This window comes from Rhinolophus sinicus, linkage group LG10 (assembly GCF_036562045.2).
Source record: "Rhinolophus sinicus isolate RSC01 linkage group LG10, ASM3656204v1, whole genome shotgun sequence".
NCBI lineage: Eukaryota > Metazoa > Chordata > Mammalia > Chiroptera > Rhinolophidae > Rhinolophus > Rhinolophus sinicus.
In genome coordinates, this window is record NC_133759.1 from 87,100,357 (window position 1) to 87,113,077 (window position 12,721).

At 41.8% G+C, this 12,721-nt stretch overlaps 1 protein-coding gene across 3 annotated transcripts in view; it reads right to left on the minus strand.

The window, feature by feature from the left end:
• The window catches only part of DPYSL3 (dihydropyrimidinase like 3), a 107,046-nt gene that overhangs the window by 68,111 nt on the left and 26,214 nt on the right, over positions 1-12,721 (minus strand). The window contains exon 1 of one of the 3 annotated variants that reach the window (XM_019739099.2): positions 5,778-5,876. The exons of the other annotated variants lie outside the window; for them this stretch is intronic. Within the exon in view, the coding sequence (XP_019594658.1) occupies positions 5,778-5,861 (84 nt within the window). The 5' untranslated portion in view covers positions 5,862-5,876. Of the gene's footprint in view, positions 1-5,777; positions 5,877-12,721 lie in introns of those variants that run through there. 3 annotated transcript variants of the gene reach the window in all.

Genomic DNA, 12,721 nt, shown 5'->3' on the forward strand with positions numbered 1-12,721 from the left:
CCCTAGGATTCGGAAGCAAGAGAATGACGCACTATTTGAAAAATAGGTCGTTGAGTGCTACTGGAGCCTGGACGAGATGGAAGCTGGGACCACGGTCACAAAGTGGCCAGAAAAGCCCGCCATGAGCTGGGTTCTATCAGCCCCAACAAGTCATAAGATCAAATTGGCCCAGCAGCAATTCATTGCAAGGTGAAAGTGATCCATCCGAGATGAAATGGGCTAAAGGGCACAAGTAAACCCCTTGGGCAGGTGGTCCAGTCTCCCATGTCATCCGCTATTATTGCCCCAGTACCTTTCTGTTAGCACACATCTATCGCCCTTGTGATCAGTGGAGCCTGGTTTACAAATGGGTTGGCCTGGTACATAGAGCGAACTAAAAATAGATCATGGCCACATGACCGTCCTACTCAGGGGTGGTGTTGAAAGACAAGAGTGAGGAGATCTCTTCCCAATAGTAAGGAGAGCTCTTCCTTACTACTGGCCACAGCTTCAGACCATACACCTACTCATTCATTCACTTTGGAAGGAAAAGCGGCTCAAGATTATACGTAGACTCTTCAGCAGTATTGAAGTATTCTGAGGCAGAAAGGGGAAAGATGAAAAGATCAAGGAAAAAGAGGCTTTGGGCAGAAGCATGTGGTAGACCTATCAAGAGGGTATGAAGAGTGAATATACATGTATTCCATGTGAATGCCCTCCACAGAGCATCCATCACAGAGGAGGCACTAAACAATGAGGAAGACAAAATGACTCAGTCAGTTGACATCAGCCAGGCTCTCTCATCAACCCCCTCAATGTTGGCACAGTGGGCACTCAGATGGAATAGACACAGTGTCAGGGATAGAAGCTATGCAGGGCACCAACACCCACTCACCAATGCTGATCCAGCTACTGGTGCTGTCAAATATCCATCCTGTAAGCAAGAGATAGCAACTCTGCCTCCCCAGTGTGGCATCATCCATCACAGATACACACAGCCACTTGGTGACAAGTTGACTACATTGGACCCCTTTTACACCGGGAGGCATGGTGATTCATTTTACAGAAATGAACACACATGCTGGGCATAGATTTACCTTTTCTGCTGTTAGGGCCTCAGTCAACACTACTGTTTGAGGGCTTAAGGGGTGTTCGATGCACTGGCATGGGATCCCACATGACATCATATCAGATCAAGCGGCCTATTTAAGAGTAAATGAGACGATACAAGAAAGGCCATATGACTGTGGGGTCTACTAGTTATATCAAGTACCACATCACACGGAGTGTGGAGGAATGGCCCACTGAAGGCATAACCGAAGTACCAATTCAGAGATGATTCCTTGCAAGGATAAGACACCATCTCCAGGGTGCACTGGACATTCTACATCAATGCCTTCTACATGGTGCTGTGTCCCAAAAGGAAGAATACATGGATCCAAGAACAAAAGGTAAGAAGCAGGAGTGACCCCTTTTGCTTTCAGTCCTGGGGACACAATTGGGAAATGTATGTGTCACATGCCTGCAACTCTGGGTTGTTTAGTGTCTTTTCCCCAAAGGGGAAATGCTTCCACCAGAGGCCTTAGCAAGAGTCCAACTGAACTATAAGTTACAGCTGCTACAGGGCACCTTGGACTCTTGGTGTCCAGGCACTAAACAGGCAAGAAGGAAAGACGGCATCCTTGTAGGACCCTGATTATCAGGAGGAGATAGGGCTGCTGGTACACAATGGGGGCAGGGAGGAGTATTATGGCGCCCTTGTGATCCACACGGGTTCTTTTAGGTATGACCTTGTCCAGTCATGATGGTAAATGAACAAGTACATGAGCTGTAACCTGAGAAGGGCACGGTGACCAGGGACTCTGACCCCTCAGAGAGGAGGGTGCATGTCCCAATACCAAGTAAACAACCTGGACCAGTGCAAGAGTTAGCTAAGAATGAGGAGAATCTAGGGTAGTTAGGAAAGGACAATAGTTATTGTGGTCCAAAGACCAGCTGTGGGAAAAGAGGCCCTGGGCCCGCAAGAGAAGACGTACTCCCAGATCCCGGACTTGTTGCTCCCAGGACTTACACAGAGAAGTGAATCTGAGCAGTGCAAGGAAGGGTCTGCAGTAGATACAGTGGAGCTCCACCCAGCTCCTGGTTCAGGGTGGAAGGATTTATTCCCCCACATGCTCTCAACCCTCAGTGGTCAGCCCTTTCTGGAAACTGCCCTTGTCTAAGGTACCCACCCCCACAAGGGCAGCCTGATCCAGTCATTGCTTAATGTGAGCATAGAAAGGCCTGGCCTCCCAGCCCAAAAGGCAACAGCTCTAACGGGTTATCCCAGTTGCAGGGGGGCAAGGTCAGCTAAAGGCTTTGTTAAGACCATATCACAGATGACTTCTCGACTTCTCGCTCTGCCTAACCTTTCCCTTCCCTTCCTTCCCCTCCCCTCCCCTTCCTTTCTTTTCTCCTCCCTTCCCTTCCCTTCTACAAATGTTGATCCCAGGGACACTCCTAGTAAACTTCCTGCATCCTTTTCTCCTCAGAATCTACTTTCCAGGAAACCCAACCTGTAACAGTGAGGCTGATATTAAATGAATATTTACATGGAGTGACATTTTTCTTTAGCCAATATTTTAAAATGTATAGATTTCACACTCAAATTTAGATTTCCTTAACAAAGGGCTCATAGACACACATAGGTGCGCAATCAGCTGGAATGGAATACTGGCCGCCTCTTGGATAGACTGTGTATTCTCCAACTAGCCATAATGCCTGCTGCTTCCTCTCCCTTTCCAGAGGGCTGGCTTCCATGAATTTATGCCCCTGCCTGGCTTATCGTCATTTGACTTTCTGACATCAGAGCATTTGGAGACTTGGAGTTATTGGGGCCTTAGCGAACAACGACGCTGTGTGTCAAAGGTGACGGTTGTTGTTTTCAGAAGCAGTCTGATGCCTATTCAGAATTGAGAGAGCAGTGAGTTGTCTCCAGGGAACTACCTCCTCCCCAGCCCCCACCACGTCACCCCAACTGGGCCCTAAACCACAACATTGAAGCCCAGAACCACTAGATCCTCTATTAAAAGCCTGTTTGAGAACATGCGCTGGAGCTGCTGAATGAACGGTTAAGTGCAATCAGTTTCACCCTTGGGCTGAATGGAAACACATGTGACTGGATTCAGCTCTCCCTGTACAGCACAACAGCTCACTCCCAGATGAGGGATGTGAGACTCATTCTTGGATGGAGGCTCAGAATAGCAAGCCAACCCCCAAGTGCAAGGCTGCAACCTCGTTTATATTTTCCAGGTTTCCTATCCGTCTCCAGGAAGGGACTTTGGCTGTATGTCCTTTGTTTTATTTCCTCCGGTTTCCTGTACTCGGCTATAGCAAATGCTCCAAGGCCACATGGCCTCTTCAGCCTCTGGCTCCCTATCTTTTCAGAGAAGTAGGAATGGCAGAGACATGTACCTGAGGGTCTTGTCACAGGTTTCTCCAAGCAAAATCCCAAAGGAGCCAGGGGATGAAAAAGGGTGCCACTTACACATAACTGGTATGTCAACAAGAGTACTTCTTTGTTGGACTGGCCACCTCTACACACTGATCCCAAATGAAACCCTGGATTTCTGACTCAAGACGCCCAATATTAAAAGTTGACCTGACTCCTAGCAGAATTCTTGGTCAGTTTTGAAGGTGCAGGTACTAATTTTTCATTGGCAATAGTGAACAAAAGGGGCAAAAACCAGAGACTGCAATAGAGAAAAAACTGTCAAATTTTTCCAAAATTATTTCAAATTACTTAACTTTGGAATTAGCAGCCTGAAAAACCTTTTAGCTTTACTTGCCTCATCTATAAAATGGGTCAATAGAATAGCTGAGTGGATATGTGAACACAGACTTGAGGGAACAGATCTTACAAAGAAGAAAGATGAGTTTTTTCATTAAAAGGAATTGTTCATGTATATCATTATAGCACAGAGAAATTAAAAGAATAGGTGTGGAGTCCCTGTAGCAGTGAATGAATGGAAAATGGAGAACCCGTGCCCAACTCAGCCCCCAGTCAAATCCTAACCTTGCCTCCCTAGTGTAATCATATACCAAAGTAGATAAGGACTTTCTGAACTTCCAGCAGCATCCTGAGCATCTTCCAAAACGGTATGCATAATTAATTAACGCATATTTTAACGAGTAACCAATTCCTGTTTTCATTACTTCATAGCCACAAATAATTTACAATGGCCTCCAAAAACCCCATGGTATTGCAGACAATAGAAGTGACATTTTGTTATCAATACATGCCTAGTTTATCCATTTCATGGAAAGCGTCTACAGCATGAGGGAAAGAAACGTATATCAAGATACTAGTTAGCAGGACAATGGTTCTATTATAATGAGGGTTTTAAGCTAATGCCATTGTGGAAAATAATTATTATAAACACCCATATATTTTTGACTCGGCCTTAATTAAAATTAGAATCAGGGGCCACTTTCTTTTTCCAAGCAGGAGGCAGGAGACCTGGACATCACTTGAAGGGGTAGCTATCAGGGAAAAGGTTACTGAACATTTATATTTACTATAGAATTTAAGATGAATCTATATTTATTCTCTATTTTGTCAGCATGAAGTTGAGTTTTTAAGTTTTGTAATGTTGTAAGTTTGTATTAATAGGATCCAAGGTCTCCTCACTTAAAACCTTGGGACTAGGAAAGGTTCTCATAGGAAACTACCTTATCACAAAGTTTATTGTAACAGACCCTACAGAAAAGAGATTCCACGGAAGGCTGATTTGACTCAACTTTGTGATGATACATTTATTAAGACCTTACTTAAAACGGACTTCTCATTAACTAGTATAAAAAAGATAGAAAAGACGCTTGGAAGTATGGGCAGAGCTCATGACACTCATGTGACTTTTGAAGTCAAATAGAAAATAATTAGCCAATTAACTTGAGAACACAAGGTAGGCTATTTTACATGATTGTGTCCATACAAGAGAAAACTCTCTGAGGCAGCCAAGCACCCACCACCAGGCTTAGAGTGGGGGCCTGGCTGCTTCTCCTCCTTTGCTCAAACTCCTGTGACCACTGTGGCACCCTAATATTAACACCACGCCCTGGGAACCTTGCAAAGCACACACACACATCCCCACACCACCACTCCCCAACCACCCCTACCCACCCCACATGCTCTGGCGGGGTCTGCCTGAGGCGAGCAGTTTTCTCCTTCTCCATCAATCCAGGTCTCTACGTCAGTGTTGGCTGCTGGAGTGGGGACCAATAGACCTTCTTGGCTGATCCCTGGGTCCTTGCTTTTCTCCTTACTTAGCAAGAGTCTATTATGACTTCGATAGAGCCAAGGGGGAGCCTAGAGAGCCCACCCTGGAACTCAGACATGGAATCCAACTCTGCTGGTCACACAGACTGGTGTTTCAATTCTAGCCCTGCCATGTACTAACTGTGGCACCCCTGGACAAGTTCTTCTAAACTCAGTTTCCTCCTATGCAAAATGGGGATAATATGGTTAATTTACGTGATATAAGGATTAGGTGAAATAACGGAGAGTGCCTGATATTCTGTGAATGCTCCAAGAAACTGGATTCATTAATTAATGAACATACTACATGATGTTGCCCCAGGTCCAGAATGTTATTGAGTGAACCTAGTCCAAAAGAGCCAAACAAATTCTATGGACATATATTCTGGTACAATTTTTTCTAAGGAGGGTAAGTTTAGTATTCTTTAGATTCTCAAAAGGGTACCTAACCCCAGAAAGATCACACAATCCTACTGATATGACAGTGCCTCCCAATCCTTACCTCTAGCCAGACCTTCTTTGTCAGCTTCCAGCTCATAAACCCAAATGTGTACGGGATGTCTCCATCGGAGTGACCCACAGGCATCTCCACTCCACTGCAGTGTGCCACCCAGGTCCCCCTTTGGGAATAAAGGGCATATGATCCCAGCTGCTGCAAGTGCCACTGGCAGAGGTTCTCAGTAGTTGGCCACCTTTGAACTTGGCTTCAGCTAAGCAGATTCACTTTGACTGAGATGCCAAATGCCTTGGGCGGTGGCCGACATCCAATGCTAAAAATGAGAAGTTGAGGCCTAGCCCTCTTATCCCAACTCAGGACAGAACTGAAGGTTCATCCTCTTTTCAGAACACCCCCGCAGAGTGAGCTAAGGTTTCTATTGAGGCTACATTCTCCCTCTAGCCAATTCTGCTTCCTTCCCTTCCCTCCCCCTCCCCTCCCCCTCCCCTCCCCCTCCCCCTCCCCTCCCCTCCCCCTCCCCTCCCCTCCCCCTCCCCTCCCCCTCCCCCTCCCCTCCCCTCCCCTCCCCTCCCCTTTCCTTTCCTTTCCTTTCCTTTCCTTTCCTTTCCTTTCCTTTCCTTTCCTTTCCTTTCCCATCCACTGGTGTTGATCTCAAGAGCATTCCCTAAAAAGCCTTCTGCATCTTAATCTTTGTCTTACAGTCTGTTTCTTAGGAAAACTGGAACATTCAACATGTCTCAAATAGGTTCCAGAACCTTCTGCACCTTCTCTAGTTCAGGTGGTGATACTTCGCTTCACCTGGTCTTTAACCAGAAATCTGGGTCTCACTTTTTGGTGCTTCTCACTATCTGCTCCCTCTGCCTATGCCTAAATCAACCTCAACCAGTTTGGGTCATTATCATTCAGGCCTCATCTTAAATGTCACATCCTCACCTACCTGTCTATGAATCTTCAATCATCCCCCCATACTTTCATGTTAAAGTCTAAGATTCTTAATGTGATGTACAAAACTCCCCATAGTCGGCCTCTGCTCATCTCTGTGGCTTCACGTCTCTTCACTCCTGATTGTACTTGATGTTCCAGTAGCCCTAGGAACCAGGGGTGCCTCTCTCATATCCTGCTGGTTCTTGCCCCCAAAGCAGTTGCCTATGTCATACCTTCTGCCGCAAATGACTGTTACCCTACTTGAACTGGGAAACTCCAGGCATTATCTCTTCTAGAAAGCTTTCTCTGACACCTACCTATTCACTGTCCCCTGGTGCTTCCTCGGGCCTCTGCCAACTTCCAGCGCTGTGCTTATAGAGTATGTTATAATGACCTGTTTCGTTGGCCATTGCCCTCGGGGTCTGTGAGGAAGGGGCTCTGTTTATTCATCACTGTATCCCAGTGCTGGCCTAGTGCCTCACAGACAGACGCAGGCACTCATGAGATGTGTGCTGAATGCCTTGGATGACTACATACCAACATACATATACTATATATACGTGCTTGCACACACACATACATGCATGCATTCACCAACAAACTCAAAATAATTGTAAACCCTACTTGAGAGCCATTAATCCTCAAGGACTAATGCATTGGTTGGGGCTGCAGAACGCTTTGGATGGCCCCATGTGCATGTTGACAGGATATCACTTTGGTTGACTCTTAGTGAAAACGTTGTTAAAAAGTTAAAAAAAAAAAACAATCTCAGTAAAACAATTTTTAAAAGGGGGTGGGGACTGTATTTATGAAAAAGATGTAAGTGTACTCGTCAGTATCCAGCTGGGCTGGAATCAAGATCTGTCCACCAGTTTCTTTCACCTTCTGCGGCCTCACGGGCATCCACTCAACTCTACTTACAGTACATGTTTTTCTCTAAACATTAGGCCATTACATATTTCTTTGCTCTGATCACACTGAGAAAATAAAATGAGTATCTTTTCATTCCAATTCCCAATTGGAAAGAATCTAATTGAGTCTGATGTAACCCTACAATCTAATCACCTAAGGAGAAGGTGTGGAGAAATCAAAATACAAACATAAGTGCAAGGGGCCCACCCATATGGACTTAGAGGCATTTTGCAGAGAAAAAGGAGCCATTGTGATCTTGGAGGGACCCAGAAAGCTGACTAGTGCACTGATTCTTATCTGCTGTCCACACAAAAGGGGCAGATGAGGATGCACAGAAATCCATACATCATTACCAAGGAAGAGAAAAAACTGTCAAGTTTCAGAAAGTAACATAACTCTCTAACAAGGGCAGGAGAGAATAGATTGAGATAAATTTTGTAAATGTGATCCTGGAAAACTTAAATCTGCCTGCTTGCCGATATGCTAATAAGCGTTCTCAGTCCAGGTGTTACCTGGACTCTGTGCCTCTCTCTCCGGCCCTCCTTCTACCTTCTCTCTCTCAGGCTTCTTGGTCTTGTCTCTGCCTACCTGTACTAACCTCATTCCTCTTTTAGATCTTCAAAGAGATCAAGTCCACGAGACCATAGCAATCAACCCACTCAGTCCTACAGCTGAAACACGTGAGGTTAGAGAAGTCACATGGTTTGCGCACCCCTAACCCCACAGTTAGTGACCCGAATAGTGTAGGGTTCTGACTCGTACTCTAGAGGTCCACTATCTGTTACATATTGCCTCGCTTTATAGAGGTGTGGGGGGCAGAGGCAGGGTTCACGCCCTGTGCAAACCTTCAGTAATACTAAGCTCAGTCTCGCATGAAATAAATTTGTGCACAATATCAGAAAGAGACGGATAAATGCTGAACCAGAAAAAATTACTATTTTGAGATCCAAGGCATACTGACAAGGTGTTGGTGTGAAAAGAGAAAAATAATAGTCAAGAGACCCACGTTTTAGCCATGTCTATTTTATGAACAAATTGTTTGACCTTAAGCAATTCACTTAATCTGCCCTCATGTCTTTAATGGAGAATAAATTCGGTGCTTCCAACCTCTTTGGGCTGAGGATCAAATGAGATCATGGAAATGCCCCTGTTTGAAACCAAATACACTCAAAAAGGCTATATGAACACAAGCCTTAGAATTATTTTTCCATTGTGTTACAAACATATCCAGGACTCATATCTGCTCAAAGGCCTATTTACCATTGCTGCTTTCCAAGTATGACCCTCCTGTAAGTACCTCTCTGTTTTTCAAATTATGTATTTCTCCAGATGCACGTTCTTACTTTTCCAGGCTGATCTCATTTGTTCATTTCCTGTCCATATTTCTAATCTCTCTAAGGTTGCTCTGTTCTATGTCTCTTCCTCACTAGTGTCTATAACACCATCCTATTTACCTTCATCTGCAGATATAATTATCATAATAGGTTTACAGCCTCTTTCCAAGCCATTAATAACAGTGCAAAATGAAATGTGTCTGAAGCTCATTGATGCAGTATCTTCCTGGAACTTGCAGCATGACATTTTTCATTCTTGTTGGATTTTTCAGCCAGTGTTGAGGTCATTTCTCTGGTTTAGAGAACCTCCTAACTGAACCCAAGGCTGTTTTGTTTTGTTTTGTTTTAATCATATGGGAAGCAGACTTGTTTCTCATGCTTACAATAAAATAAAGTAAAATAAAATAAGTTACAGCATGCCAACCCATGAGAATAAATCAGTGGGTTCCTTTCCAAATTTTTCCTGTCTCACATCAATGTGAGGGTACTCATTGTAATTCTGTCTCTGTGTGCATCCAGAAATCGAGAGGACCTAAGTTGCCCGAGTGGAATTCCAAATCCTTGTGCTTCTTTCCAGTGAAAACCTGCAGCCAAGTTCCTCCATAAACCGGAGGAATCGGATGATGTATCATCTCTGAGACTTACTACAAAGAAACTTTTCCTTGTTGTTTTTCTCAAAAATTTGGCTGACATTAGAGTCCCTTCTTTGCTTCCATTACAACACTTGGCAGTTTCTAAAGAGAAAGGAGTTTGAAAAAGAAAAAAAAAACACAAAGACTAATCCATGGGTGAATAAACTTGAGAAATGGTTTCAATGACATATTATTGCAAATAATTTTCTTTTCTTCTTAGCTTGGAATTAGTTCTTGTTTTGTTTTTTTTTTAATTGAGCTCAACATGCGGTACTTTGTCTCCTTCTAATCTCTGGAATATATCTGTTCACTTCTTACTGAGCACTTCTGGCAATTCCCACCAGCAATTTTGCCTTTTTTCAGTTCAAGCTCGAAACAGTTGGAAATTCAGAGTGAGTCAAATCTTGGGGACCCTTCTGAACTACCATAAGGATCTCCAAACGTCTTTTTAAAATACATTAAAAATGCTTTACATACAACCACCTTGGAAATGCTAAATTTTAGTTTCTGAATACAGGGGACAGAAGAGCTGCAAGTATCTTAATACCCTAAGTTATTTGCAGTGTTTGAAGAAAAGTCTAATTTATATCAATTCCTTTCATCCATGAAAGTCTTATAGAAAAGCATGAACTTGGGACACAGACCTGGTTTTCTATCCGGGTTACATCAAATATGTGCTTTATGAAACTGGGAAATTTTCTTAACCTTTGGGAGTTAGTCTCTTCTTCTATATAATGGTGATAATACTACTGTTCCCATCATGGAACACTGTTTAGATTAAATGACCAAAATAGTGGTTAATAAATATAGTGTCTGGTGCACAGTAGGTGATCAGTAAATGTCAGCTGCTTCCCTTTCTTTCAATAAACATAATGGGAAAATCTGTCATCTTTCATTAATACACATGACTTTTTCATAACACTATTACCAGGCAGTTATGAACTACTAAGAGGAAAAATGTCTTTTCATGAATTTAATAACAAGGAGAATAATACTATACAGGCAGCATTCTAAATGCTTTATACAGTATTTCATTCAATCCTCACAAAGGAAAGCAATTTTACTATTCTCATTTACAGAAAAGGATGCAGAAGTTGAAAATGGTTAAATGACATGCCAGTTAGTAGACGGGTCAAGACTTAATAGATATAAAGCATTCTATGTAATGCCTGCCACATGGTAAATTCTTAATAAATATTAGAAATTTGATGAAGGAATAAGATTTTTTATAATACAATTATATCCCTTCTTGTGATATCCTTCTATTTGTTTTACCATCTTTAGTGAGATATAACTTACATACCATAAAATTCACGAATTCAATGTTTTTTTCCCAGTATGTTCACAGAGTTGTACAACCATCACCACAACTTAAATGTAGAACATTTTCATTACCAGAAAAGTCTTTTATTTTTAAAATCTTGATTTTCATAGATTTCTTAAGGGAGAAATAATATTAAAAATGTCACTTTTCTCATACATTGTTGGTTCAAATATAAAATGGCACAGCCACTCCTGGAAATAATTTGTCAGTTTTCTGTAAGACAAAACATGGACTAGCTATTCAACCTAGCAATTACACTGTTGGGCATTTATCCCAGAGAAATAAAAACTTATGTTCCCACAAAACTTGTACAGGCATTTTTATAGCAGTTGTATTCGTAATAGCCAAAAAGTGGAAACAACCCAAATGTCCTTGAATAGGTAAATGGATAAAGTCTGGTACATCCACACAATGCAATACTATTGAACAATAAAAAAGTCAAACTGTGCTCAGATGAAAAAGTAGTATGCTTAATGAACAAAAATAATTTCACAAAGTGATATAGTAAATGATTCCATTTATATAACATCATCAAAATGATACAACTTTAGAGATGTAAAATAGATTAGTGGTTACCAGGCGACAGGGATGGGATAGGTGTGACAATGAGGTGGTAGCATGGAGTCCCTTTGGAGTGATGGAACAATTCTGTATTTTGGTTGTCATGGTGGTTATATGAATATGCATGGGATGAAATTACATAGAACTACACACACACACACACACACACACACACACACACACACAAATGCATATGAAAATTGGTGAAATCTGAATAAGGCCCTGGTGTTTTATTAACCATTGTTAGTATCCTGGCTTTACTATTGTACTATTGTTATATAAGATGTGACCATTGGTGAACGCTGAGTGAAGTGTTCAAAAAAACTCTATGTATTATTTTTGCAACTTCCTGTAAACCTATAATTATTTCAAAATAAAAAGGGAAAAGCATGGCATTTCAAAAAGAAAGCCAAGACAAGTTTTGAAGAAGAGGCCCTGGCAGGAAAGCTGGTATGTATAGGATTTTTGAGACCAGTCTTAGGAGTGACATAACTTGCTCATCATTGCTACAGTCTTCACAGAAAGATGGAAATCACAAGACAAAGTGTTCAAAGTGGAAAATTATTCAAGGGAATGAAAGAACAGATAAAAGCCAAGCCTCAAAGCTGTTTATAAATAAAAGCTAAATTAAAGACTAAGGAAGAGATGCATTAGGAAAGGTGGAAAGATCACAGTAATTAGCAACTGTAGGAGTAAACCCACATAAAGGATTGTCTTAACATGTTATCACAAGGAAGATGACACAAGCTCAAAAAAACACTCTTAAGGGTTTTAGAAGGGGAAATTATAGTGAAAAAAGGCTAAAGTGAATTTATTTGGATTAAGAGAATGAACACAAAGTAGCACCAATGAACATATCCTCAGAAATAAATGTATCATTATTACACTGCTTCTATAGATAATAACAGTAATAATAAGGACAAAAGTAAAATTATTAAGTGCCATGTGCCCAGGAACTTTTCTAAATGTTTTACATGTATCAACTTATTTAATTCTCATAACAACCTGCCGAGATTGATACTATTATTATGGCCCTTTTTTACAGTGAGAAAACTGAGTCACAATGATATTGCTATTTGACCAAGCTGATACAGCAAGTAAGTGGTAGGGGCCGCTGGAACTGATAGAACTCCAAATGGCCATGAACCCCATTTTGAAATTCAAAATTAAATAAAGGATATGAATTATTCTATAATTGTAGCATGGCAAATTAAGCCCTAATACCAATTAGTCCCTTAATCACCTAGTCAAAAGAAGAAACAAATTGATTTTATTTGAATTAATGTAAACTTTTAGTTATCC